This window comes from Sparus aurata, chromosome 12, assembly GCF_900880675.1.
Source record: "Sparus aurata chromosome 12, fSpaAur1.1, whole genome shotgun sequence".
In the NCBI taxonomy this organism is placed as follows: domain Eukaryota; kingdom Metazoa; phylum Chordata; class Actinopteri; order Spariformes; family Sparidae; genus Sparus; species Sparus aurata.
In genome coordinates, this window is record NC_044198.1 from 12869612 (window position 1) to 12895338 (window position 25727).

General features: G+C 43.1%; 1 protein-coding gene across 1 annotated transcript in view; it reads left to right on the forward strand.

Annotated features, from left to right (window-relative positions):
- The window catches only part of LOC115593349 (transmembrane protein 132C), a 170518-nt gene that overhangs the window by 80752 nt on the left and 64039 nt on the right, over positions 1 to 25727 (forward strand). Inside the window, exon 4 of the mRNA XM_030436864.1 lies at positions 10596 to 10739. Within this exon, the coding sequence (XP_030292724.1) occupies positions 10596 to 10739 (144 nt within the window). The remainder of the gene's footprint in view (positions 1 to 10595; positions 10740 to 25727) is intronic.

Sequence of the window (25727 nt, forward strand, 5' to 3'; positions counted from 1 at the left end):
TTAAATTATATTAACTTATATACTTGCTAAGTTTTAAAACCATATTTGTGTCATGATCTGTTTTTAAGCAGCATCTACCTTATTTACTAGTGTTTTAGCTTGTAGTAATTACTCCATTTTAAGACAATTGCTTCATTTAGTCCATCTCAAACTGTATTCATTCAACTTCGCAACCTTAGTTACTACTACTACTACTACTACTTTTAGGTGACTTCATCGCTGCAATATTTACTTTGCAGGGATGACCGTACACACACACACACAGAAGTAGCGGCCAAAATCACGCAGGCGGCCCGCCGTTGCTTAAGCGGCAGAGAAAACACTGGGTAATGATTCGGTGTTGGTGGGCTTATATGTTATTTAGCTCATTTAACCCTGTGTTGCTCGTTCGTAAAATGTACAGCCAGTCTGGTGATGAACCAGTTGGAAGGTTCGCTCACGTTGTCTGGGGTTGATGTTGGCAAATTAAAAACAAGAAGTTCCACCAAACCGACCCTTCCCACCCCCACCTCCGTATCATATCAAGCTAAAGTTAGCTAACTACCGACTAGGCTAACAGGATAATATTAGCTAATTGACAAGCACTTACTGGGCAGAATGGCTCTTCAAATTACGAACAAAGTTTGAAGTTGTCGCTTGGCTGTCCGAGATGTTTATGTCGCATGTCTTGCACTGTGCTGTGCGTCTTTTGCCGTCAAAATGGTAATTCCGAAAGCTGAAGACGATGACTCTTGGCACGCCTCCCGCTGCCATGTTGATGCAGATCTAAAATAAGAGGGAGGGTTTCTCAAATAAACACATGAGATACGTAGAGAGGGCATGATTGATTGACAGGGTAGTGATCCAGTCATCACAACGCCATTCTCAGCCTGCGCTCCTACCGGGTAATCGATATATATATATATATATATATATATATTTTTTTTTAATTAATGTATTAATTTATGTTCAAACTGAAATCATGAACTGAATAACACTCAAGTCATTCAAGTCATTGTGTCTCAAGTCAAGTCAAGTCCCGAGTCATTAACTTCCAAGTCCGAGTCGAGTCTCAAGTCTTTTATTTTTTTTCAAGTCAAGTCACAAATCATCAAAACAGCGACTCGAGTCGACTCGAGTCTAAGTCACAGTGACTCGAGTCCCCATCTCTGTATTTTGGCATACAGAATAGAAGTCGTGCATTATGCAGAAACAGGCTCCAAATTAGTGCCATCTCATCATATAATTATCATAGCACTATTGAGACCTTTGTTTACAAAATGTGATTTGTTTAAGGCTTGATTATATGAGACTGAGGTGAGATTGGTTCTTTTTAATATGAAGTCCTTCATATAGCCTGACACTGCTCTGACAACCTCTGCTGAAATGGTAATTTGTTTTCCCGCCATTACAACAATAACTTTTTTTATTCTAATGTCCTTACAGTGGCGCTTTCCATTTTCAGCTGATGCAGAAAAGCTCTCATTCAACGAGCGAAAACCAGAATCATCAGGCTGGTCATTGTGAGGCTGTTCACATTTGGTTTTAGGATCTGTCCCGAGTGATCCAATCATAAGTGGACAGCTTTAAGTATGTTAATTCACACTTGGCATTAAATGAGTCTTGACCTCAGAGCTTTTGTGTTCGCATCTCACTTCCTTGCCGGAAAAAAAAAATAACTGATACGTTCTCTGCACAAAGAAAGAAATATCATAATATGAAACATTTGCTGAATTAACAAGTATGTCCAAATAGTTGAGAGTTTGATGTAGATATCATTTCACACAGTTTATAAAGTTTCTCTTAGCAGAACAAGTCTCACAATTAAGCATTTTTTAAGGGAGTCTGGGGACTTTCTCCGCAGACCACAAAGAAGTAGCCTGAATCGCTTCCCGTTTATTGTGTTTGTAAAATTTGACATGTTTACTGCCAGTGTGTTATATACTTTAATACATGAAAATGGTGAAAATCAGTTGATTCAGGGTATTCAAAAAGCTGCAGGGTGTAAGATAAACTTCAGACATGGAAGCAGACAGGACGCGCTTGAGACAGAGATCTTAATGTTTTCCATTTAATGCCGAATATACATGAAGGCACCGATGATTTAGAATTTTCCGCAGCCATTTCAGTTTTTTAAATGTCTCCTCATGCAACAACTCTTAAAATAACGCAATTTCAAAAAGGGAGTCTGGTAATATTGTGGTTACTAGTTCAATGGTTAGTTGAAAGAGACATTCGAGTAGGCTCAGGAAAAAATGTCTGTACAAACTGCTAAAACATTGCGGCCACATGTGGCCTGGACACCCTCTGAATGTGGTCTGAGCGATCGGATCTCAAATGCGTCATATATCTTTGACAATGTAATTTAAATGACATGTTGGACTCTCTTAACCTGCCGATGTTAGCAGCAGACGTTAGTGAAGGCACTGTCTGTTTCAGCTAACCACTGACCTAGTAACTTAAACCCCAAGACTCCATTAGATATATATCCTTTTTATTTATTGACAGAAAAAAAAAATGATTTTCTCACAACTAACATGTATTCGAGAAGTACTGTATGTATGAAACCTCGGCCAGGTTTTTTTTTTTTTTTCAAATGAAATGTTCCTTTCGTCAGACGAGCCCAGGGGCCTCTCTGAATTTCTCAGTGCTCCTGCCCATGTGATTGCTCTTGATCTGTCATGGATTCGTTCATGTCATGAGGCTATGGCCAGCACACATTTTAAAACCTCTTCTCATTTGAAGTAAGCTGCACTTTTCTGACAGCTATTTCGTCTTTTTTTTTTTTTTTTTTGAGTTTTTTCCCCAGACCTTCAGGTCCGGGCTCCATATATATATATATCCTTTCCTTTAATTAAAAAAATGGTGTGAGAGAGGTGATGGGTGATGCCCTCCGTGTTTTTTTTCAGGCATTCAGATATTAAAGAGGCGAAACTGGCAGGAGGCAATCCACTCTTCTCCTCTCCTGGTCTTTTCTTGGACAGTGCTGTTCCTGGTACAGCCGCCTGATCGTAAAGATGCTTAGTGACAGTCAGCATTTCCTCAGTTAAGTAGCAATCAATACAATCCACTCGAGGTTGAAATAACTAAGCAGCGGGTTAGGAAGTGCTCCCGTCGATCATCTAAGGTCCCTTGATAGATTGGTAACCCATTACAGCTGCGATACCGTCAAAGCGCAGCATGGTGTGGATCACGCAGATATCATCTGTAAAGATTGTTCAGATGAGGAGGCGTAAAACGTCTGTAAGAAGATAAACTGACCTTTCACCGTGGCAAAGTCTCATGGCTTCATTTTATCCAACAAAACTTTTGCAGCAACATCCAGTGAAAGAATTAGAGGTTGTGGATGAAATTCTGCTTGGATATACCATCACTTCCAACAACTTTTCTTTGCTGAAGTAAAAAAATGTTTGACTCTGATTAATTCGTGAACAAGCTTAGCGAACAAATAATACAGAAAATATCTACAACTGAGACACAAGGTATTTGTTGCAAGGTTATTGGACTGGATTCCACCGCAGGTGAACGTGTTAATGGTTTGTCCACCCCCTTGTCTATTCAGCTTGATCTCAAGGTTAAACTTTATATAAAAAATAAAGATTTGTTCATTGATTCATTTTTAAGATTCATTTTACAGTAGGGAGGATGAAAAGGGCAGACAGAGCGAAAAAGTAGCGTTTGTAATAAAGTATGACTAAGGCCCAATCTCCATGTCCCTTGTGAGGCCTTCAACCCTGTACCCTGCCGGACTTATCTGACGTCAATTGGTTTTCGGTGTTTGAGCAAGAGAGGGTGCAAAAGGTCAGAAATATTGTACAGGACTGCACATTGTAGATTTTTTACTTAACAAGCTTACAAAAGGTTGTGACATCCTTCAGTACAGACAGGGCAAATTCCCACATTTTGTCCACTGAATGGACACTGTCGGGGGGACTATTGCAGTTTTTTTTTTTGCCCTCAGGCAAAGTCTGCAGAATGTGGACTTACAGAATATTGCCATAAATGGCTCATGAATCATGACGAATTAGACGATATGACAGTGAGACAGCTCACAGGCTTAGTGGACTTGCCTGGAACACGCCTCGAAGTCCTTGAGTGTGGACACTGGAGAGTTCAAATTGAACAAATTGTCATTGTCAACCTGCTGGTGGGCACTAAAGGAATGGACACTAAAGTCATTAGGCTTCATCCTCTGGGGACTATGAATGTCTATAGTTGCGATACACCAACCAACTGAGCTAAAAACGTATAGACTAAGAATATAGAATTCTTGAACACCTAAAAGTCTTTTCTTGTGTGCTGGGCCAAAGGAAACAGAAGGATCTAGAATTCGTGCACACTGCTGGTCTTTGGACCTTCCCATTACCTGGTGAAGGTTCACTGACTGCAGTGATGCAATTAAATAAAGTGAGTCAGAGTCACCAACACTGTGCAGGTTCCTCTAACAAATGAAAAATCTTATAGCCCGGGGCAGGTTAAGAGGAGAGAGGGGGCTTCCTGTTGAGGGGGAGGATAGGGAGCTGACGCGAGAAAGGGTAAGGTGTGTAGATACAGCGAGGGAGGAGACAGATAGAGACAGACTGAGGGAGATCTGAAAAAAGAGACACGAAAGTGAGACAAAGGGGTGAGACGGGGGAGAAGAGCAAGCGGCAGAACGCATGGGTGGAGATGAGCTTTGTCTGGCAAGCACTCTTTATCTGATCGTGTTAATCTTGTCCTCCGTGCGCGCCGCCGCTACGCACCAGCACTTTTAACTAGCTCTGATAATGGCAAGAACAGCATCAAACTCATTAATTGAATTAGCTCCCTCTTTATCTCCGCATCTGCCTGTGTCCGCTCAGCCCCTACAAACACTCCACCCGACAACTATTCCACAGCTAATTGACTCGGAGCGTCTACGGCGCAGCCCTCTCTCACCCTCCTAATGTATCGAACCGGCTCCCGGCCCGGTTCACCTGTCATTGGCCACTAATTTAATTTGATTTTGCCCCGAGGCGATGCAGATTATTTTGTTTCTGAGCAGGAGAGATAGAGAGGGAGGGGAGGGAAAGATTAAGAAAGCCGGGGCTTTTTGGCCTAACAGCTTGTGTGTTTATTTCATAACTGGATTTAGCTGCAGGTGTTTGAGAATTAAGGGACACGGGCCAATTAAGCGAGCTCAATGCGATTTGGCCAATTTTCGCCTGCTGTCAGTAATTGAATTACGCTAAACTGCCTTTTTAAAATTCATTTGGAAAATAGGCTCAACGAGGAGTTATCGTTCGCTTTTCAGATTTGTCTAACTGAGCGCCAGGCCAGATTTGTATCTTTGTCTTCGGGTGATTTCAGCCATCTCAATTGGGCGAGTTAACGGCGCCTCAGAACGTGGCTTGTGGCTGCAGCTCATCTGTGTCACAGCTCGTTTCCTTTGCGAGGAGCCTGTCTGTGATGTAGACACTGAAGGTGGTTTCTTTTGTGGTGCGGGGCCGATATCAGAGCAATTGTTCTCACTTTCAGTTTATCTCCGTGAAAGGTTAGCTTTGTCTGCCAGCCCACTCTCTGCCATTGTGTTAACATTATATCAGATATAGATGCAGACCCAGGTGTGTGTGTGCGCGCGAGTGTGTATGCATGTGTGGGTGTGTGAATTTATTGCGTGTCTCCGTCTTCGCCAGAGTAATGATCCGTTATCACCTGGGTGGCGTTACAGGAGCCCATTTTCCTCCTGTTTTGTCTCATTTTTATTATCATTATTCTAACTTCAGTGGGGGGAATAACCTTGGAAATGGCCTCTCGAGGATGGCGTTGACATATAGCTCTCTCCCACTGTTGGAAACACAAGACCAGAGCGGACAGCAGATGCCAGCGCTGACTACAAGTTGTTATTCCAGCCTCTTAAGCAATAAAGCCCTCTCTTCAAGTCCTCTCCTCTCCTAAAAGTTTCCCACCGTCCGCTGTCCTTTTTCATCCGCGCTGATACAACATCTGTCGTTTCCGATCCACATCGCCGGTGTCTGTAACCTAACATCACCCCTCTCAGCTCAAACCTTTAACAACAAGCCATCCTTCCATCCTGGAGCTCGGGACAGACGACCCTCCCACCGAACACACTTTCTTGCTCTTCCTCAATCTTAATGTGAGCCTTTTCTCCCTCTCAAATCTTCACTTATTGTCAAGGGAACCAAAGAGAGCCCATTTAGACATCAAGCAAGAAACATGTTTACGATGACAGCATGTAATCATTCCAGCAATTTGTCCCTTTTCACTGATGCTATCCAGTCATTATTATCTTAAGGTCTGCTGAAATTGGGTGCCATTGCTTTCAGGGAAAGAGACTCTGCTCTTCACTTAGTAACCTGAAATCTGCTGGTTTTTTTTTTAGTCACTGTCAAGTGCAGCTGCCGTAATTGTGTGCACTCTGCTTCAGCTTAGATCTGAAGGACATATTGATTACATACTGTTATCATCATGAGACCACAGTATGTATCATAGTTGTTACATTGTTATAATGTGATGAGGCACAAGTGGCGCCTTTTCCAGGTTTGACAGGCCCAGTTACAGTAAAATGATTTTCTGAACCTATGAGATTGTTCCACTTGTTCTTATACTTGCCTTTACCCACTAACTCATTTTATCCACATTACTGATGATTATTTAGCTAAAATCTAATTTTGTGTGATATTCTGTTAAGTACCAATGTCATGGGGTGCCAATTAGCTCAGTTGGTAAAGTATGCAGAGGCTTTGTCCTCACTGCAGCGGACCAGGGTTCGAGTCCCGGTCTTGGGCTCTTTGCTCAGTGTCAACCCCCCCATCCTGGTTGCCTGTCATCTCTGAAGTAACAATGTCATCCCTACAATATTGCTGCAAAATTTGTATCCAGGTATTTTGTCCGAAATATTATATTTCATTTATTTGTTTATTTATTATTTTGAACAGTATGAGAAAACAGATGTGCTTTTTGAGCATTAAAGCATGCAAACCTATTCTAGTAGTAACCCAAAATAAAATAATGAACCTGAAAATGAGCATTATGTCTCCTTTAACGTATAATGCACACTATATTGTAGATACTTGCTTCTTTTTTTTAACTACAATTTATTTTATTGGTATGTTTTGTTACTTTATTAATTCAATCTCGATGCATTAATAGTTCATCATCTATTCTATATGTTGTCCATTTGTTCACAAGACTCCTGGTCTCACACAGTCAACAGTTTATGTACCATTTAATTTCCTGCTGTGTGAAACGCATTAATATTAATGCGCAGGGGTGTTTTTCATTCAGCAAGCGAGAGGCACGTCAGAGTGCAAGGTGTGTTGACACGTTATTCCAGCAGTGGCCGTCCTGAGGTGTCACTCCTGGGCATCAAACGTGGAGAGCTGAAAAGCGTCTTTTCTGACAACCTCGTCTCATCTGTAAATACTCATCTCACTGATGCAGGTTTTCATGGAATTAATGAGGCGGCTTCATGTGCTGATGCATGTGAAAGGAGGCCTTCCTTCAAATTGCTTTCCTTTAGTGCACCCCCTCCCCTTTCCCCCCTCACCAGAAATCATATTAGCCAAACCAATCTCATTTACAACGTGCCATTTGTTAATTTAGCCCCCTGAACTAATGCATGTGTTTGAGAAAATAGAAGCGATAATGTCGCAGCAGGAGGAGATAGGAGGAAGAGAGAGGATGAGACCGCTGCCAAACTGGAAAATGTGATATTAGGGAAAGAAAGAAACGGCGAAAGAAGGACGAGTTTAGTCAGTGAGACGGACGGACTGACAGACTGGTTAGTCAGCACGATGGATGGACGGACAGAGACACAGGTCAGCCAGTAAGATGGACAGACAGACAGGTTACTCAGTTAAGATGGACGGACGGGCTTGTCTAGGACAGATGGACAGACAGACATCAGTAGGACTGCAGTATCAGGACGGATGACAGCACACAGTAACTGTAGTTTAGGAGAACATCATTGTGCGCCGATACTGATCAATACCAATGAGTTAATGAACTGAGAAAGTCAAAATGCCAAGCATAGACACAAAACAAACGATTTTGATTTTAGACGGAACACCTTTTCTTCAGCAATTATTTATACTTACAACACAAGAAGATCCTGTTGATACATGTTAGCAAGAAAGCAGACAAAGACAAGAAGAAGAAGGAGAAGAAGGAGACAGTGCTGCTGTGCATTTTCGTGGGATTTCTACCTCCAAATTGGAATTTCTCGATCGATACAGCATATACTATGACGCTGGAGGAGCTTATTCCATATTAGTGTATTATCGTTCCCCCCGTGGTCTGCCGTCAGCTGCCGAATCTGCTTGTGGGTTTGTAGTAATTACTGCGCTGCGGCCGAGGTGATGACTGGGAAGCAGGAGGGCAGACGGCAATCTGTCTTCCCCTCCTAGTTATTGTCTGTGTCTTCTACGCTGGCCGCCTTTATCTTTGTTCGTCAGGGGCGCAGACCAACACAAGGCCAGTTATTACTGCCTCGGCGGCCTGGATAAGATCAAAGCAGACCGCTCCATCGCTGAAGATGTAATGACTGTGCTCTTCTAAGGAATGCTACATGGTTTGTCGTGTCATTATCCCCCAGTTAACGCTCGGTATTTTTTCTTCATCTTTTACAAGTCTTTTTTCACGGATCCAGAACAAGGACGGTCTCCAATTATTTTGATGTCGGGGTGGGGTGGGGGAAATTACCCAGCGTTCATGTTTCCACTGAATAGAAATGTTTCTTCCTCCTCACCTTTTTGGTGCTGTTTCGCTTCAGATCTAGCCTTTTCTTTTTTTTTCTTTTTTTTCATCGCATGAAATATTCTGTCCCATTCATGCCAGTGGTTGGAACAAGAGCAATTTGTCACGTTGGGGAGAAAAAGAGGAAGCGGTGAAAGCCACTCACGTACTTCATGGTAATTTCATGTGACAGAGGAGGAGGAGGAGAACAACAGCGTGTCAGTACAGTGGAAGTGGAGGAGGACACGGTTCCTCCTGCACCTGTATAGCCTCCCACAGACTGTGACCGTGAGTAATGGAAGTGAAAGGCAGCGAAAAAGGTGTGGCAGAGGCTGCAGATGATGGAGTTAAACCTCAGGTGTGGCGGAAAATGGCAAAAAAAATTGCCTGAAGTGAAGCCCGGTGCCTATCTATTGCTCGTAGGAAGAGTCCTGATATTGGGATGTAACGAGGTGTAAAACAGGACTCATCATGTCAGACTTCTCCTTCATTCAATATGTAATCTGATGGCCGTTAAAAACACTTTCAGAGGTCGATTTGAACCCCCCCTCACTCGTGAGTCAGGCCGGTTTAGTCCAGCCTACTGTCTGGACTAAAGCAATATCCATCCCAAACAAAACAGGAAAACCATGCTCGACACGAGACCACGGGCCAACAGTTGATAAGATTATGTCCCAGTCCATTCACAGGACTTGCACTTCAGTGAGCAGGGTTCTCGTCCTGTTCGTGACCAAGAATAAGGAGTGGTTTGTTTTTAATTTATTGAATAGAAGTAAGTTAACGTAATTAACATTCCACGGATGTCACATAAGTTACGTGAGGTAAGTTTACAAGATTGAATGTAGTTATTTTAACCCAGAGTTTGGTCTTTGCCTAATCCTTACCGAGTAGTGTTGGTGCCTAACCCTAACGAGAGGTTTATGTAACTTACAAAAAGTATCCTTTACGAGACTGAATGTAGTTATTTTAACCTAAAGTATATTTTCCTAACCTGAACCAAGTAGATTCTTGGCCTAAACCTATTCAAACTGCAGCCTTTACTACATTAATAACTGTCAAAACTGACACTAGGGGGGTAAGTAGAGTGTCACAGTTTGAAGCTTCAGCGCACTGACCAAACTGACAAATTGACAAGTTGAGCCCTACTTTGCACAATCCAAAATGAATAAGGGTTAATATTTGGTACAGGTAATGTACTGTTTGTATCATCTGTGTAAAATGTGTCAATAGGAGCACACAGAAAAGTCCTCTTTGGAAACTGAATTTTTTTAATAATAAACTTTATGAAAAACTTCTGAGTTTCATCTGAAACTCAGACCTGAGGCAGAAAAATAGATGGCCAACAGCAACGTCTGATCAACCCGTACCAAAGTCAGGCTTAAATGAATAACTTCAGATTATTCACCACACATTCAGAGCAGAAATACAGACACAGACAATCTGGTTGTTTGAGAAACTACAGATGCAGAAAATAGTGCAATCACTCATCCCTGCTAGAGGGACATCCTTTGTGAACCATTTTTGTAGTGTAGTAGAAGTGTTTTTTTCTCCAGTTAAGTGTTTTTGTTTGTTTGTTTGTTTTTTTTGACTAAAGCATGTTTTTGATCAGTCTCACTATTGTTCAAATTCAAATATTTTTCTTCAGAATTGATGTCCTTCTTGCATGTTTGTGTAGTGGGTGGGAAGTGGGAAGCATTTGTTTTGTGACCTCTGTGAGAGGCAATTAAAGCATCAGCTCATTGGATTTCTCCCTGACATGTTTGTGTGTGTGTCAGGGACAGCGAAGGAGCAGAAGAGGCCATGTGTGTCACTGAAACTTAATTTGTGAGCTTTTCTTCTGACAGTTCCAGTATCATGTAATTTAATGTTGGGTTTTTTTTGTTGTTTTTTTTCCGTTGCAGAGTCAAGCTGAAGGACGGCGTGGCTTTCCTGGGAGCGAGAGCCAGTAACCCTGTCGCGTGGACGGTGAGTCAGGACGTGAGAAGTGAAGGTCACAGAGTTGTCACTCTCCACTGTCGGAGGAAGGAGAACAGTTTCAATCAAAGGTACGTCCGGCTCCCTCCTTCGACACAATTAATCAATCCCTGGATGAAATATGAAGCGAGCACCCTGCTGAACAACCAGAAAAGCGGCGGCGGCTCTTGTTCAATTTCTCGGACAGCTGTCAGTAGAGAGTGATCGCAAGGAGCGGGCATAAATGAGGACATGACTCAGCATCTGAACCATTCATTCCTTGGCAGTGCCGCCAACCAGTTTTAAGCGCGGCCAGTAAAATGCATTGTTAAGGAAAGACCGTGTTGCTGCTTGCTGGCACTGATAAGTCTGGAAATATTCTATATTTTTCAAATTGTCATGGAAATCGAATGAAAAAGACCAAACCCATCAATGGATTGACTCTATTAACAAATATTGCCTTTGCTGCTCAATCCCCATATTCTTCAGGCGGCCCTTGTTGTCGTAAATACAATTAAAAACACATTACTGAGTCACACTGTCTTACTTTACATTTCTTCCATTACAGTAAAACATGCAGCTAATTTTAAGTCACCCCCACATACTCCGTGTACTCAGTGGGGTATCTGAAAACACATTCCCCTCCTTTCTAAAGATATAATACCATACGATACCATAAGTACAAGAAGTTTACCACACAAATTAGACATACAGTTACACATTTGGCACACGTTCATAAAAGAACATCACACAGCCGAGACCACGACACACATAACACAATATCCTCAGATCCGGCTCTTTTTTTAGCAGAGCGCTAGTTTTGGTCGTCGCCACAGGATAGACCGATGTATGAAATGATTCTTCAGCCTGTTGCGTTGGTGAATAAATGGAGGGACTCTACATGTAAACCGCCTGTTAGAGGGTAGACGTTCATATTCTCCATTTACAACATGCAGTGGGTCAGAGGAGAGGTTGTTAGCAGGTTTCCGCGTGCTCTCGCTGTGGGTTGCTTGAAAGGAGCGTGCCGCAGGTCGACCAGTTACTTTTCGCACAAATGTAGATGTTTAAGTTGCATGTAACATTTCCACATTGAATGTCCAACATGTAAGAAAGTTTTACCTTTGAGTCACGTTCCTAAATCATCAAATACAATGAGACAGTTTAGAGTTACATGTTATGATGGCGGCAGACAGTGACTTTGTTTTTGGGATTGTAGGTCGGTGGTAGGTCGGTCGCCATCGTAACAGGTAAAGTCTGAACTGTCTCTTTGTAAGATCCCACTACAAAGGCGCTCCAGGTTCTACATTTCGCCATTATGACACACTCACACACACACACACACACACACACACTCACACACACACAATCACAAGGTGAAAAAACACCAGTGCTGCTGCCGCAGATGGTATAAGGAAGCTGATATGCTGCATGCTGTGACAAGAATAGTGTTAATCTGGTTGTTCGCCGCATTAAAGAGGCTGCTGTTCAATAATTGACACTCAGAATCTCAATTTAAGACCCAGAGAGCTAAAAGGATTCTGAAGAGAGTCTCCGCTCATAAGTCTATTGATGCAACTTTAACGTAGACGTGGAAATGTTTGCCATGAATGATAAATATCTCGAGCGAGTTGTTGTTCCATGCCGCGCGCAAATTGAATCGAGCACAACAGGCTGCTCAACAGGAAAGAGCTCCGTCTGAAAATGCTATGTCTGTGGGGTAGATTATACCAAACCACCCGTGTAATCCTTCAGGTGTGAGCATTATACGTGTAATGTCTGTAATTACGTGACATTTTCGGTCATAGACATGTGAGAAGTTGGATGACATGGGACATAAGAAGAGTGAGCGTTAGAAAAGATCCGTTTTCTAATCCCCACAAACACACGTGAAGGATGTGTGTGTGCTCACGTGTGAGAGATGTCGCTAAACATGATTATTATTTCCCTCGATGAATAATAAGTACGCGTGTGTGTGTCTGTCTTTGTACAGTATTTGACATTCAACTCCGCAGATTAACGGTTTTAGGCAAAGACAAAGTGGCTGCACACACAGGAAGTGACACACCGCGGCCGGGCTGTTATTTCCTCCCGGGTGTCAAGGTGACGACAGTGATGAATGACAAGCCATCTATCATTTACGCGCGCTTCTTTTCACAGCCCACTGAGAGCAGACAATCAAATCAAGGTCACGCATGTGGAAGCCGGTATGCTGCCCCACAATTCTGCACTTGACAAAAGACTGCCTCCAAGTATTTAAATGATAATGCAACACCTGCTGCGACCCTGAGCTTTCAGATGCCTTTAGCTTACATATCAAATGGAGTAGGTGCAACGCATCGATGAAGAAAGGCATCGCTCAAAGTCTTTGGAAAGTGTGAAGATGATCCAAACACTGAAATTCATTTCCGAGTTCATTCTTTGATGAGGTTAAACGGTCGCAGGGAGAGGAGCAGTCGCGGCCATTTTCTGTTTCATTGAAATTGGCCACGACTGCCGAAATATGAAAACAGTCCCTCGGCAGCGGCAGATTCACCTCCTGACCAGCGGTGGCGGCCGTTTGAAGCCAGGTTTTTAATTGTGTTTTCCTTTTTGTGGTTAGGTAGCAACACAAATACGCCCACACACACACACTCGATCGGACAAACACGCCGTTTGACGGGCTAACTGGAACAAAATGAGCTGTCTGGACTCTTATGAAATCGCTTTGAGGATTACATTTCAGGAGCAAAACTGGCCTTGCGGTTGCACTCCAGCTTCATTTATGAGACCAAAACAAGGTTTCGGAGTTGAGGTGCCCAGTCACATCATCCGTAAGGAGCTCTCTGTTTGGTCGAACGTCAAAGCTCGTGGGCTCTGTTGATACCCTATAGATATTTTCCAGAATATGGGAGGGAAAAGGAAGATTTAGGCTGGCTTGAGGCTACACGGAGCAAGAGTTGTTGAATTAAGTCTGAAAGCCTTGAAAGTAATTTTCCAAATTAATTTAATTTATCTCCCTGCTACCTGCACCGTTTCCCTTTTTTTGACATTCTTTCTCCCACTCTCGAGTAATAAGTCCATACTCAGGGAGTGATTCCATTCAACTGCTGTGCTAAGCATAGGACATATCCCATCAGTCAGGTTAAGTGCAAAAAGATCTTCATTAGCCAGAATCCAGATGGGGGTGAAGGGAAAAAAAAGTGGAGATTGAGGCCAAGGAGCTCGAGAAGACAAGTGCCCTGAAACATTACATTTCTCCTAATGTCTATTGAAGCTCACTTTGCCGACCATTAAAACAGCATCGCTGCCAGAAACGGGAAGATAAACAGCGGGAGCAAAATGCAGCTCTACTGGCTCGTGGTAGAAAGTGGGACATCGCGGCCGATCGCCCGAACGCCGGGCTCAGCGGGGCGAGATTACTTAACTCCCAACATCCAATCAGCAGAGGCGAGCAACAACAGTGGACAGGCGATTCCATTTCAGCATAATTATGTGTCATTTGATGGTAATGTGCGCAGACCAATTACCGACCCACAGTGACATCACTTATTGGTTTGTCGGCTACCATTTCAAAGACTGAAGTTTGGCATTACAGCCGTCAGCATCTTGGTTTTGTTGAGCCAGAGCAAGACAGGAGAGCTGGGGAGGATATGCTGATTGGATCTGACTGAGAGCCCGATAACACGCTATTATAGTGACTTGTCAATCAGACCTGCTTCATCATCTGTTTTACTTTAAACAGGACCTCATTTACAAAATGAGCTTCAAACTGTATTGGAGAAGTCTCGAAACTAGGGATTGAGACCATAAAGTAATTGAGACACAGTTTACTGAGGTTACAGCCTAAATAAAGTGAGAAGTAAGATTTTCTTTTCTCATAAGATTAAATACGAGCCAAGTTGTACTTGCAACCAAGTCGTTAGAACGAATGCGGGTTTAAGGCATTTTTCGGTGTGGCTCTGTTCTTTCAGACCTGGAGGCTTCAGTCCATATTTCATACAGTCAATAGCAGAGACACCAGCACCACCTACACACAGACACACACACACACACACACACACACACACGTCTCAGAGGTGTGTGTCTGCAGCCATATGTTCACTGTGCTGATCATCTGGGCAAAAGGCAGGCAGCTTAGAGTCGAGGTGTGAAAAGAGAAACAAATGACGAGGAAGAGAAGAGGTGAAACCAAATCCAGGAGTTCAGTTAGAGTATGTGAACGTCACTACACGCTGCACAGGAAGAGCCATAACAATTACACTAATGGGAGTTCTTCAAAAGAGGAAATATACAGACCAGCAGATTGCTTTTTCTGAATGCTGACATATGAAAACTTGCACAACTGTGACATTTGTTTTCTTATGTGACTGTATTTTAGAGAACATCTCCTACACATTACCAGCTAAAATCCAGCCTTCCCTTTAGAATATACACAGAAAGAAAAGGCATGGTTGGTGTTAAAGTGCATATGATCAGCGTGTGAAGCGCTCTCTCTCCCTCTAGCAACTGCAGTTTCTCTGCAAACCCCGCACGAACCGCACTCAATATTTTGACAAACGCTGATTTAGCTACAGTATGGAACGGATTACATCTTTTGCCGTTTCAATATCACGCTGCAAATGAACTGTCTGTTGTTAAAACGGTCTGGTAGCGAGTCTTGTATTTTCCCTTTTTGTAGATAGAGCGAGCCTCGGCGTGTCAATTTGCGCCCGTCGCGAGGTCTCAAAGCGTTTTGGACCCGGTGTGTGCCCAAAGAGGAGCTGTGGAAACCAATCCGGCAGTTTTATTTTTTGTGTGTTGAAGGACTGCTGTGGTCGGCATTTTTTATTTTTTTATTTCAGGGCATCTGTCTGCAGGATTGCACAGTGGGTAGTATGGGAGATAAGGAAACCCTGTAGTGAGCAGGACCTGATCACTTAAAAAAATGCCTCATCAACGTGGCTGCGCATTGTAGCAACACAATGTTACCTTATATACATACGCGGTGTTCTTCCTTCTCCGAGCAGAATGACATTCTCGTGTTTGTCTAAATTAAGGCACGGCAGCGTGTTTTGTGCTCCACGCTGTCATGTCACATCGCAGCAGCCCCTCTCGAGATTTAACGTGTCATGCGAACAATACGCTCAAAAAAAGACACAAAGCAATCCAAGCGTGTGTGCGCGCGCTTGTGTGTGCGTGTGTGTGTGTGCCCCCTCTTCACACAAGCGGGTCCGTGTGGAGCAGATTTAGCCACAAATAGCCTGCTTCGTACATGATTGTGCGAGTCTCCAGGCTGTAATAAAGCTGACTGATGCAAGATCAAAGTGGCACAATGGTCGTCAGACAATGCCGCCTGCTCTGTTATGAAGATGTATTAGGACACTTAAATGTTAAGGGTTGTCCTTCAGCAGCCAGCCCTCTGCTTCTGTGTCCTCGCCGCTCTCTCTTGCCGCGAAAATGAGCGGCCGCATCTCCTCACCGTCGAGCTCTCGATTCAGATCCTTTTTCCGCTCGCAAGTACGACTGAACCCGACGCCCACATCAGCTGTGGGGATAAGTAAGCACTGGGATGCATACACGCTCGGGGACTCTTTACATATTACATCTGTGTCTGCGCATGTTGATGTCAAGCGGGTTAGGTCGAGAGCAGGTAAACAGGCCTGATAGGGCCTATTGGATAATCACGTCGCAACATCAAGAAAGAGAGTCATCAGCCATGCGTGTCGGGTTCTCAGCCTGCCTCTGGCTCCATTATTTCTTTTTAATGAAAGCTAACACAATTTGGGGCTCCTGTTTGATTGAGGGGAAATAGTTGAGAAAAAGGAAACAAATGAGAGTTGTGTTCGCCGCAGTTGCAGTCCCGTGGCCCGGTGCTAGCCGTGTCAATCAGTAGCTCTTCCCCCGATGGGACTGGAGTTCGATTTGTAATTGCAGGAGGTGAGGCGTGGCATCTGAGAACTAATTAAAGTAAAGCGAATCTAATGGCCGACCTGTCTCAGTCAGCCCACTTCCCTCGGATTAACACACACACAGAGGGACGCGCTCGCCTCAAGAGCAGCAGAGCCGTTGACAAACATAAGCATTTTCTCAGCCATTGTGCTGTTTGTTAAAGTCATATCTTCTGGGCTTTTGCTCTGCTTTAACATGACAGGACCATTATGTGAAGAGGTGCAATGCTAACGCAATATTTGGCATCTGGCACAGAAAAGGGAGCAGCAGCATCGCTGAGGAGGAGCATCGAGTAGAAGGCACAGGCCGCATGGTGACGGATTTCAAAACATGTTTTGTTACCCAAGTATGCTTATTTTCAAGAGTTATTATTATTATTTTTTCATAATTTCCAAGAGCTCACAGTGGCATCTTGAAATGTCTCATTACTTTTCCCACTCTCCATTTATTTATCTGTATACTTCAACCATCTGTCCATTCAGATTACTTTTGTATGTGACAAAACAAGCAGCGACTTGGGGATGTCTGCTGGAGCATTTCGTTTTCGGCAAATGACCGACACGATTTATCAACTATTTAAATCACTACAGTTGAATTTTCAGCCAATTACAGTAATCGATTAATTGACAAATAGCCTCTGTGAGTGTGTGATGGTCGCTTCTCCCTGGTGAATTTCCTACTTTTCTCATCAGTTTCATCATTGTTAGTTCGGCAACAGATCTCTTTAAGTTATACTGTGAAAGCAGCCAAGCAGACAATCCTACTCTCCCGCACGCTGAGCGAAAACTCAGCATGGGAGCAAGTAGGATTGTCGTTGGATAATCATAATATAAGCCGCTGGCATTGATGAAAGTTAAAGATTTAGTGAGGGGGATGAATAGTTTGATGATGGCCGCACAACAGCACAAGGGGAAAAAAAAAGATAAAGTAGATTTTTTTTTTTTTTTTTTAAATCAATGAAAATACATCTTATCGACTGATCTGATAAATCTCACTTTAAATGTGATCACTCACAGTAGCTCATGGTTTATTCAAATGATTCTGTTCAGTTCCTTTAACCTTGTGCTACTGTAGTCATTCCTCTTGCTAAGGTGACATTCCGCTAAGCCTTCTGCCGTAACTGTAACAAAAAGGTTTCTAGGTCCCGCTCACATCTGCCTTTGTGACTTTACAGAAAAGAGTTACCCTGCTACTATACCTAATTTATATAAATGCTTTTAGATTTGACATTGGATCCACGTTTGATTCAAAAAGCATGCTGAGCGTTAAGCAACCTTGGATCGGGAGCTTTTAAGAATTCCATTTGTCACTTACACACTTGAAGAAAACAAACAAAAGCACTCAAACCCTTAAAAGGGCGCAGGTTAGCGATGCTTAAGAATCCGATACCAAAAGATGAATGGATGTGGTGTGTTAAAAAAAACACTGATTCCGGGTCAGCTAATTCCTCACACCTTTAATTAACAGTCACAGCCCAGTCTCACATTAAAGCAGTTTGCCTAACCGAGGTGTGAAAAGTACAGTGTGTGTGCGAAGGTGTAGCGTGGGATGATGAGAGCAGAGCAGTATAAAGAGCCATAAACTCCGCCTGATAAAGAGGTCGGAATGGGAGAATGGGTATGTCACGGCGCTCTCACCCAGGATGCCAGGGTTTAAAACAAAATGTCAATGTTGATTGTATTGAAGATGTAACCACAATCTTTCACTTAGCCTAACCAAGGACTTTTGGAGTGCATATGTATTATTGCTAACTTGACCACAGGATCGGACCACGTTGTTTTCAGCAGAAAGTGTTCATAAAGTTCACCTCAGACTGGAATACCTCTACAGAACCAGCGTAAAAATAACTCTTTGCTTGCAGATCAGATAATGTCCACATCAAATTAAGGTTTTATATAATAACTACAGACATACTGTATGTAGTTGTCTGCTTAAGTCATGCTATAGATCACAGCTGATTGTAAGCCTGTTCTATTAATGAGGTCGCTGGGGGTTATTTTTTTCTTCCCTGGTATGTAAAACCAGCCGGCACATTCATGTAATCCAGTGAGACGCACCGAAACAGGCTGCATACCGTGAAGTAGGTAATACTGTAAATATATATAACTCTCAAGTCTCGTCTGTGCACACACACACACACACACACACACAAACAAACAGGCAAACAAACAAACAAGGGGAACAAATAGAACCCTCCGGCATCTTTTCACCTTCAAAGTCTACAGGATCATGAAACATGCCACCACATTCAATTTGTCAGCTGTTGCTGGAGAGGACCCCCCCCCCCGCTGCGAGCAGGTGGGAGTGAGGCATGCTCTAAAAGACTTGACAAGACAACCGTACAACACCTACACAATGATGCAAGTGTGTAAACCAAAGTTCTCAGGGCTGCCATCTAAAAAACACAATGCCGTAGTCGTGCATCTGAGTGACAACACCGCGGGATAAACGAAATTAATATTCCAGCGAACAATATGTGCTTTGAGCTGTGCATTTCGTCAGGTTTGCAATCATTGCAGCTGTTTGTGGAAGAATATTGTAGGGGTTGGGATTTAAAGACAAAATCTTGCAGGGAAGTTGCATGAAAAGTCTTCCAGTTCAGCCGGGGTCTATGATGAGGAAAGTCTGCTCAGTGTGCGAGCTCCGGTGCGAAAATAGGTTAAAGATTCAAATTGTTTTCCAACAGTTGGTGGAATCATGTTTTAAGCATCAGTGAAATCGAGGCTTGTCATTCTGTGTTTGCCCCAACCATCTGCTGAGGGAGGTGACATGAGCCTCTGAGGGTCTTTCTGTGAAACAGAGGAAGCAAGCATCAATGGGAGGGAATGGAAACCCCAAGCTTGTTTTAGACCGAGATGATTAGCATACTCTGCAGTGTGCCAGGGAGAGAAGAAAGGCGCAATTCCCATATATACTCCATAAAGAATCTAGTTAGATGAAATTGCTTCCACTAAGCATTGTTATATCTTCATGGAAGAGTTCATACCAGTGCACCACATATCCTTTCCCATTGTTTTGTGAGATTACATGCTGAGATGTACAGGTAGCTGGGCTCTGTAGGTGGGGTGATAAATCAACGGAAAAGGCTGGAATACCACAAAATTGGGTAAAGAAATTCACGTTGTCTAGGGTCACCATCAGGTCAAATTTAGATGTATTTTTTCCAATACTTTTTCTTATGAAATACCACTAAAACCTCTGACATGCCCATCACACTCTGTTATAAATTGTGTTGGTGCTAATGTTAATCCACTTCTAAAAAAGCGCACATGTTAGCATGCAAGCTAAACTTAACAGTGCTCATGATGGATACTACCTGCTAGTTGTCATTGTGACACTAGCTTTTAGCTAGCATCATTGTGCCAAAATACAGTCGACAGAAAGACAGCCGCTAGCAGGGCTATAGACTCTTGTGCTGTGTTCCGATATCCATACTTCCATGAGTACACTTAAACGTAGTACACTATCCACACTTACTAAGTATGCAGATTTCAGCAGGTGAGTATTGTTCCAAATCTAATACTTCGTGGTGCACTTACCGGAAATTATGATCGCGACAGCCGCGGCGGCGGCAAAAACATCCCGCTTTGAACGGTGAACATAAGACATCTACGGCTTTACTTTTTAACAATTACAATCCTACAATCCTGCAATATGGCTCCGCTGCAGGCGCTGTTGTCTCAGAAGCTATTTTAAAAAAAAAATCCGAGCGGAGCGCCTCTGCCTGGCTCCGCTTCTTCCGCTACGTAGACAAGATGGCGGCCGTTGAGTGCGCAAAGTGTACATCGTTGCACACTCAACGATTTTGCCGTTATGAGTGCAACATCCGGGTCCTTTAAGTACACTTCTTTTCACCGCGATCGATATCGGAACACCCTACGTACTCAAACTAAGTATAGTAAGTATGGAAAGTATGGATATTAGAACACGGCATTGAGCTTTGTCCCAAATATAGACAGTGTAAGTAATGCATTCTTTGTAATGGCCAGCAGGGGGTGAATCCATTGGTTGCAAATAGAAGTCTGATTGTACCTGAGCTCATGAGAAAATGGCCTTTGCTTCTCCCTTGGTTTACTATCTCAGTAAACAGTTTCTTAATGATTTTATGGTCTTAATTGTTAGTTTCAATTTCATTCATTTCAGTTCATTATATAATTTTTGGTCCCATTTAGAGCAAAATAAATGATGAAGCAGGGTATGCTTTAGCACATGGCTGGTGAGCACGGCTAGAGAAAGCGCTACCATAGCGTATCGTCAGGTTCTCAGTCAGATCCAATCAGGATACCCCCCGCGGCCCCATCCTTTCTTTCGAGTATGGTCAGTCCTGGTGCCGAATATTCAAGATGATGACAGCTGTAATGCCAAATTCGAGGCTTTAAAATGGTAGTCCGAAAAACAATGGGTGACATCACGTGGGAATACAATAATCACTGGTCTAATCGTGGTCACTAATCCATACTGAATACTAATTCCAAGCAGATTTGAGTATGTAGCGTGAAAAAAAAGGAAGAAAAAAATGACAAGCTTTTGATGGGAATTATGCTCCCACGATGCATTGCACAAAGGAGATGAAAGAGCTGTTAACAGCTGTAAAAATGTCAACTATCTGTGCATGGTGTATTCTCCCATTAATTACAACATGGCTTAGGTAAGCAGGTTTTTCTGCAGAGTATTACGTGCTGGGTATGATTCATTAGGGGCTCAGACATAGCCTTAAATGGATATTCTTTGTGAGGGTTCAATAGTCTCAAACAGTGTTCTTCAGACCTGGCATGGCATTACACTGTGTAGCTTCATGCACTGTTGAGCCCGTTCTCCTCGATCTACCTTCATTAAATACTTTTTCTCACCTGGGTCTATCAGATGAAAAAAAATTAATCAACAGCTTGCAGAAATGCACAATGCCAACATTTAGTCTGGCAAGTGGACTAATAACTGATATGATGACAGTTACAACCATTTTTTTTCCGGCGCTAGTGGGGCATCATTTTTATCAAGCAAGCTGAGGTGTAGAACAGCCAGCTGAGGTGTCAGAATGTATACACGGATCAACCAGTACACGGAGGGGTGTCTGCCTCTGTTTTGCATGACCTGTTTAATCACGTAGTTTACCTGGTGCCCCACAGGAGTGCGAGCCGCCCCCGTCTCTGCGCCTCATATGGATGCTGGGAGCACTGTCGTGCGCGTGATCTCATTATGCACGTCTAAGTGGCGCCGAAACAGCATGTACATATTAACTCAATTTGACTGATTGTTCTCATGATATGGTAATAATAGCCCGGGGCCATGTATGAGGTGCAATCTTCTCCTGCTCTCATCACTTCTTCGCCCCCATCCCGATGACAGGTTCTCTCACTTCCTCCAACCTTCATATGAAATTCAAGACGGTTATTATTTGGCCCTCCTTATGGAAATCCTGTCATTAGAAAGAAAGGCAGAAATTCATCATTCAGATATGCATTTGTTATCGTGGGCAATAATGTCATCCTTCACTGGATATGCAGATTATATTCCATACATTGCGGTGAGTGTAATTTGAGTTTTTGGGGTGTGTAAATATTATCCTGCAGAGCTGCAGTTTAGGCATAAATACATACACAATAGCTGATTTGAATAAAGTATGTTTTGTTCATTTAGCGCTGACATTTAACTACACCCCATGAGCTGTGAACCCATGCAAATGCGCATTGTTGGGTTAGCGACTATGTGTCTATAAGTCAGCTTTACTCTGTGCCGGAGAGTTGTTAGGAGCCGGAGTAATTGACAGAACAATGGCGAGCGAAGATTGAACGGGAAGGGAGCTCGATACTTAGTCCTCTTCGGTTCGTGCAGGGGAGAGGTCAGAGGGCCTCGTGCTGTTCTTTCTGATTGCGCCGAGCTTAACTCACGCAGCGAATGAACACATACAATCAATGGCCGGGCCAGGCAGGACCAGTGGGACTGCATTTACAACCCGAGTTAAATCAAAGGTCCCTTCAGCGCAATCTGAATTCAATGCGAGAACTCCACATGCATCAGCGAGATGCGCCGATGTTAATGACCCGCCCGCCGAGGTTGTGTCTACGTGCGTGCACCTGCAGTATTTATGTGCATTTGAGTAAACGGGAGATTAAAGAAAAGGTTGGTTTGGGGCCTTGATGAGCGGCGCCGGTTTTGATTAGTTCTGTGTTGTAATCCATCTAATTAATAGCGGGTCAAAAGTAGTTCCTTGGAGACAAAATGGACAGAATATTACACTGTGTGCGTACGTGAGAGAGAGAGAGATGAAAAGCAATGCTGTAAGAAAGAGATTACATGTATTTGTGTGTGTGTGTGTGTGTGTTTTGCTGCGTGTCCTTGAATGTGTGAATGGTCCCTTCAAAGTACAATGTTCCTGATGATGGATAGAGGAGGCGAAGCAATTACCCTCCCAGGTGGTCTAATTTGTATGTTTGTGAACTGCTGTTTTCCTCAATTGGCTTATCACAAGTACAGGTAGCATACAATTTGGGATGAAAAGTATTCGCCGCGTTTCCGTAATCCTTTTAAGTAATCATCCAGACATATTATTTTCCCCGCGTTTGCCAGCAGGGCCACTAATGCATCGGCAAAAAGGCTCTCCTCTCGCTGCCTCCCTCGTATGAAAAAAAGGATTTCTACAGCGGTCCAAGACGGGGGGAGCTGCGTGATCGTTAGATGGATCTGCAATATTGATCCTATGTAATTCAATTTGCATGAGTGGCATGCGAGTCCTGTGCGTTCCAGGGCCGTCCCGCCGCTTTGTACGATCACAAGGGCTCTGCGGCGGAAAACAAACTCACAAAATAAAAACACAAGTCATATCTATTCCCTCCGACCTGTCATCATTAATGGAAATCAAAATGGACGCGATGCCACTAATGAGCCATAATTAATTTAATCTCGGGGGAATGATTTATACCACATCCTCCTACTCGGAGATACTGCGCGCTCTGCATTCTCCTCCATCTAGCCCTCTCCCTCAACAGCCCCAGACATTAATTAGATATTTACTGTGGATTCTATCATATCCTTGACCTGTATGTTATCAGTGAACTGGTATATCTGCCTGTGAAGTGAAACATCCTTGATTAGGCCCTCTGGGACAGGGACTGAATCTGGCCTTGGCTCCGCCGCTAATCGAGGTGAGGCTGCTGCAGACGCGAGTGCACGAAATCAGCTGGAAACCAACAGGAGGTTATCTACTACGACGGTCTGTTGTGCTTTTTCCTGCGTGTTCAGGGGGGCCACATTTGTAAGACCACGCTTAAAATTAAACAGGAGAATCCCAGTAAGGTGTTTTAAGTGATCTTTTCCCGTTTATTTGGGGATATATTTATGAATCGAGTAGATTAATCATTTTAAATTAAAAGTGTCCTCATAACAAAGCACTGCAGGTCCTCAATCTGACTTTTATCAGCGACCATAGCTGGCGCTGATGGGGAGTTGCCCACCGACAAGTTGGAGATTGGCCATGGAGCCTGGTGGTGTTTGATAAGGCAGGCCTGTTGGCCTTGGGACCCTAGGCTCAGACCCTCTGATCCACTTCATCTTCTAATAAATCATCCGCTGAATCCTTGGCCCCGGTTAATGCTTCAGAGCTCTCTTTGAGGTGTACTTTATACTTGAGGTGCTGCAAGAACTTGTCAAGGGATTTCTAGCGCACATACACGCACATCAACTTAAAAACACTGTGGAGTGTGGAGCTATTTCACTTCATCATGTTAAGGGTTTTTTGGCACCTTTTTAATTGCTATATAAATACAAATCATCATTATTATTAGCTGTTGGACAATATAATGACCTGATTGCACTATGTAGTTTGGGGGAAGACATTTTTATCAGAAGAGAAAGTTCTTCATGGACTAAACCACCCACTTTGTTTTCATGATTGTATAACAAACTGACCCTTAAAGGACAACACAATGTCATACTGTTTAATTTGTTTATATGTGGCGGACCCTGCCACCTTTTCTAGCTTCAAACAGTCCTCTGAACTTTTTTTCCTCTGAGAGCAGCTTGTTTATTCATGGTGCTGGGGGGAATACCCTAGTTGAAACCAATTTCACATAGTGTCCAAACAATGGAATAACGATGTCATGTGATGCACACCGGCCCAAAAGATGATTTCCTATATCCTCACAAAATGGCTTGATTCACTACCAGAATTCGAGCCATTAAGTCTGATAACATTTGAAGAGTCTCGAAGAGCTGCGATATTGAATAGTTTAATTCTAATTCAAGTTACCAGAGGGCTGAACCAGAAGTTACACACTTCACAAGTCTCTAGTGCGCGTGTGCAAGATCAGAGTAATTTCGCACCCAGGAAGACAAAACTTGTCAAAAGCTTTTTGGCTTAATCCGTCACTGAGCTAGACGCAAGCAGCGGAGTCGCCCACTGCTGGTCATTATAAAGAATGCAGCTTCAGAATTCCCTTATTTTTGACATTTCATAAACAAAACAATTTAAGTTACAACATATAAAAAATGTTAAACATAAAAAAATACTTCAATTATCAACAGAATGTGATGAAATAACAGTGCTGTCATTGTGTGATATAAATAATCAAGAGATATCTATATCTCAGTCTGTCCTGGTCTACAGTGTACTAGTAACACTGGAGTTCCCAGTCGAGACCACTAGCTGCAGGGCTCACTGAGCTTGCTAGCTAACAGCAGCCACAGATAGCGACAATTAGTGGTTACTCTGGTGATATGCTGCCCCCTATTTCTTTTGAGAATACGTTTATTGGTGGCTACATCTTACATATTGCACCTTTAAGCAATGAAACGTGAAACAAATGATTAATCACTAATGGAATGACTCATCTCATTAGCTGCAGCCCTTGTAGATTGAAGTAAATATTAGAATTGGAAATAAGAAACAAAAATTACTATTATGCCAAATGGGCACTTTCTATGATAAAAACTAAATGTATTTTGGCTCTTAGATGTTATAGATATATTACATATGCATAAAAACTAGTGTTCAGAATTCAGCGCTTGTTTCTTGTGGGGGTGTGTGTGAAGCGTGTATGTGTGGGCAGGAAGCGGCGACAGATCACCCGACTAGCGCCCGAGGAAGTTGTTTGCTCAACAGTTGCGTTTAACACCAGATGGAGAGAAATTTAGGGGATGGCAAGCGAAGGGCCTGTGCGCCTCTCTCTCTCCCTCCC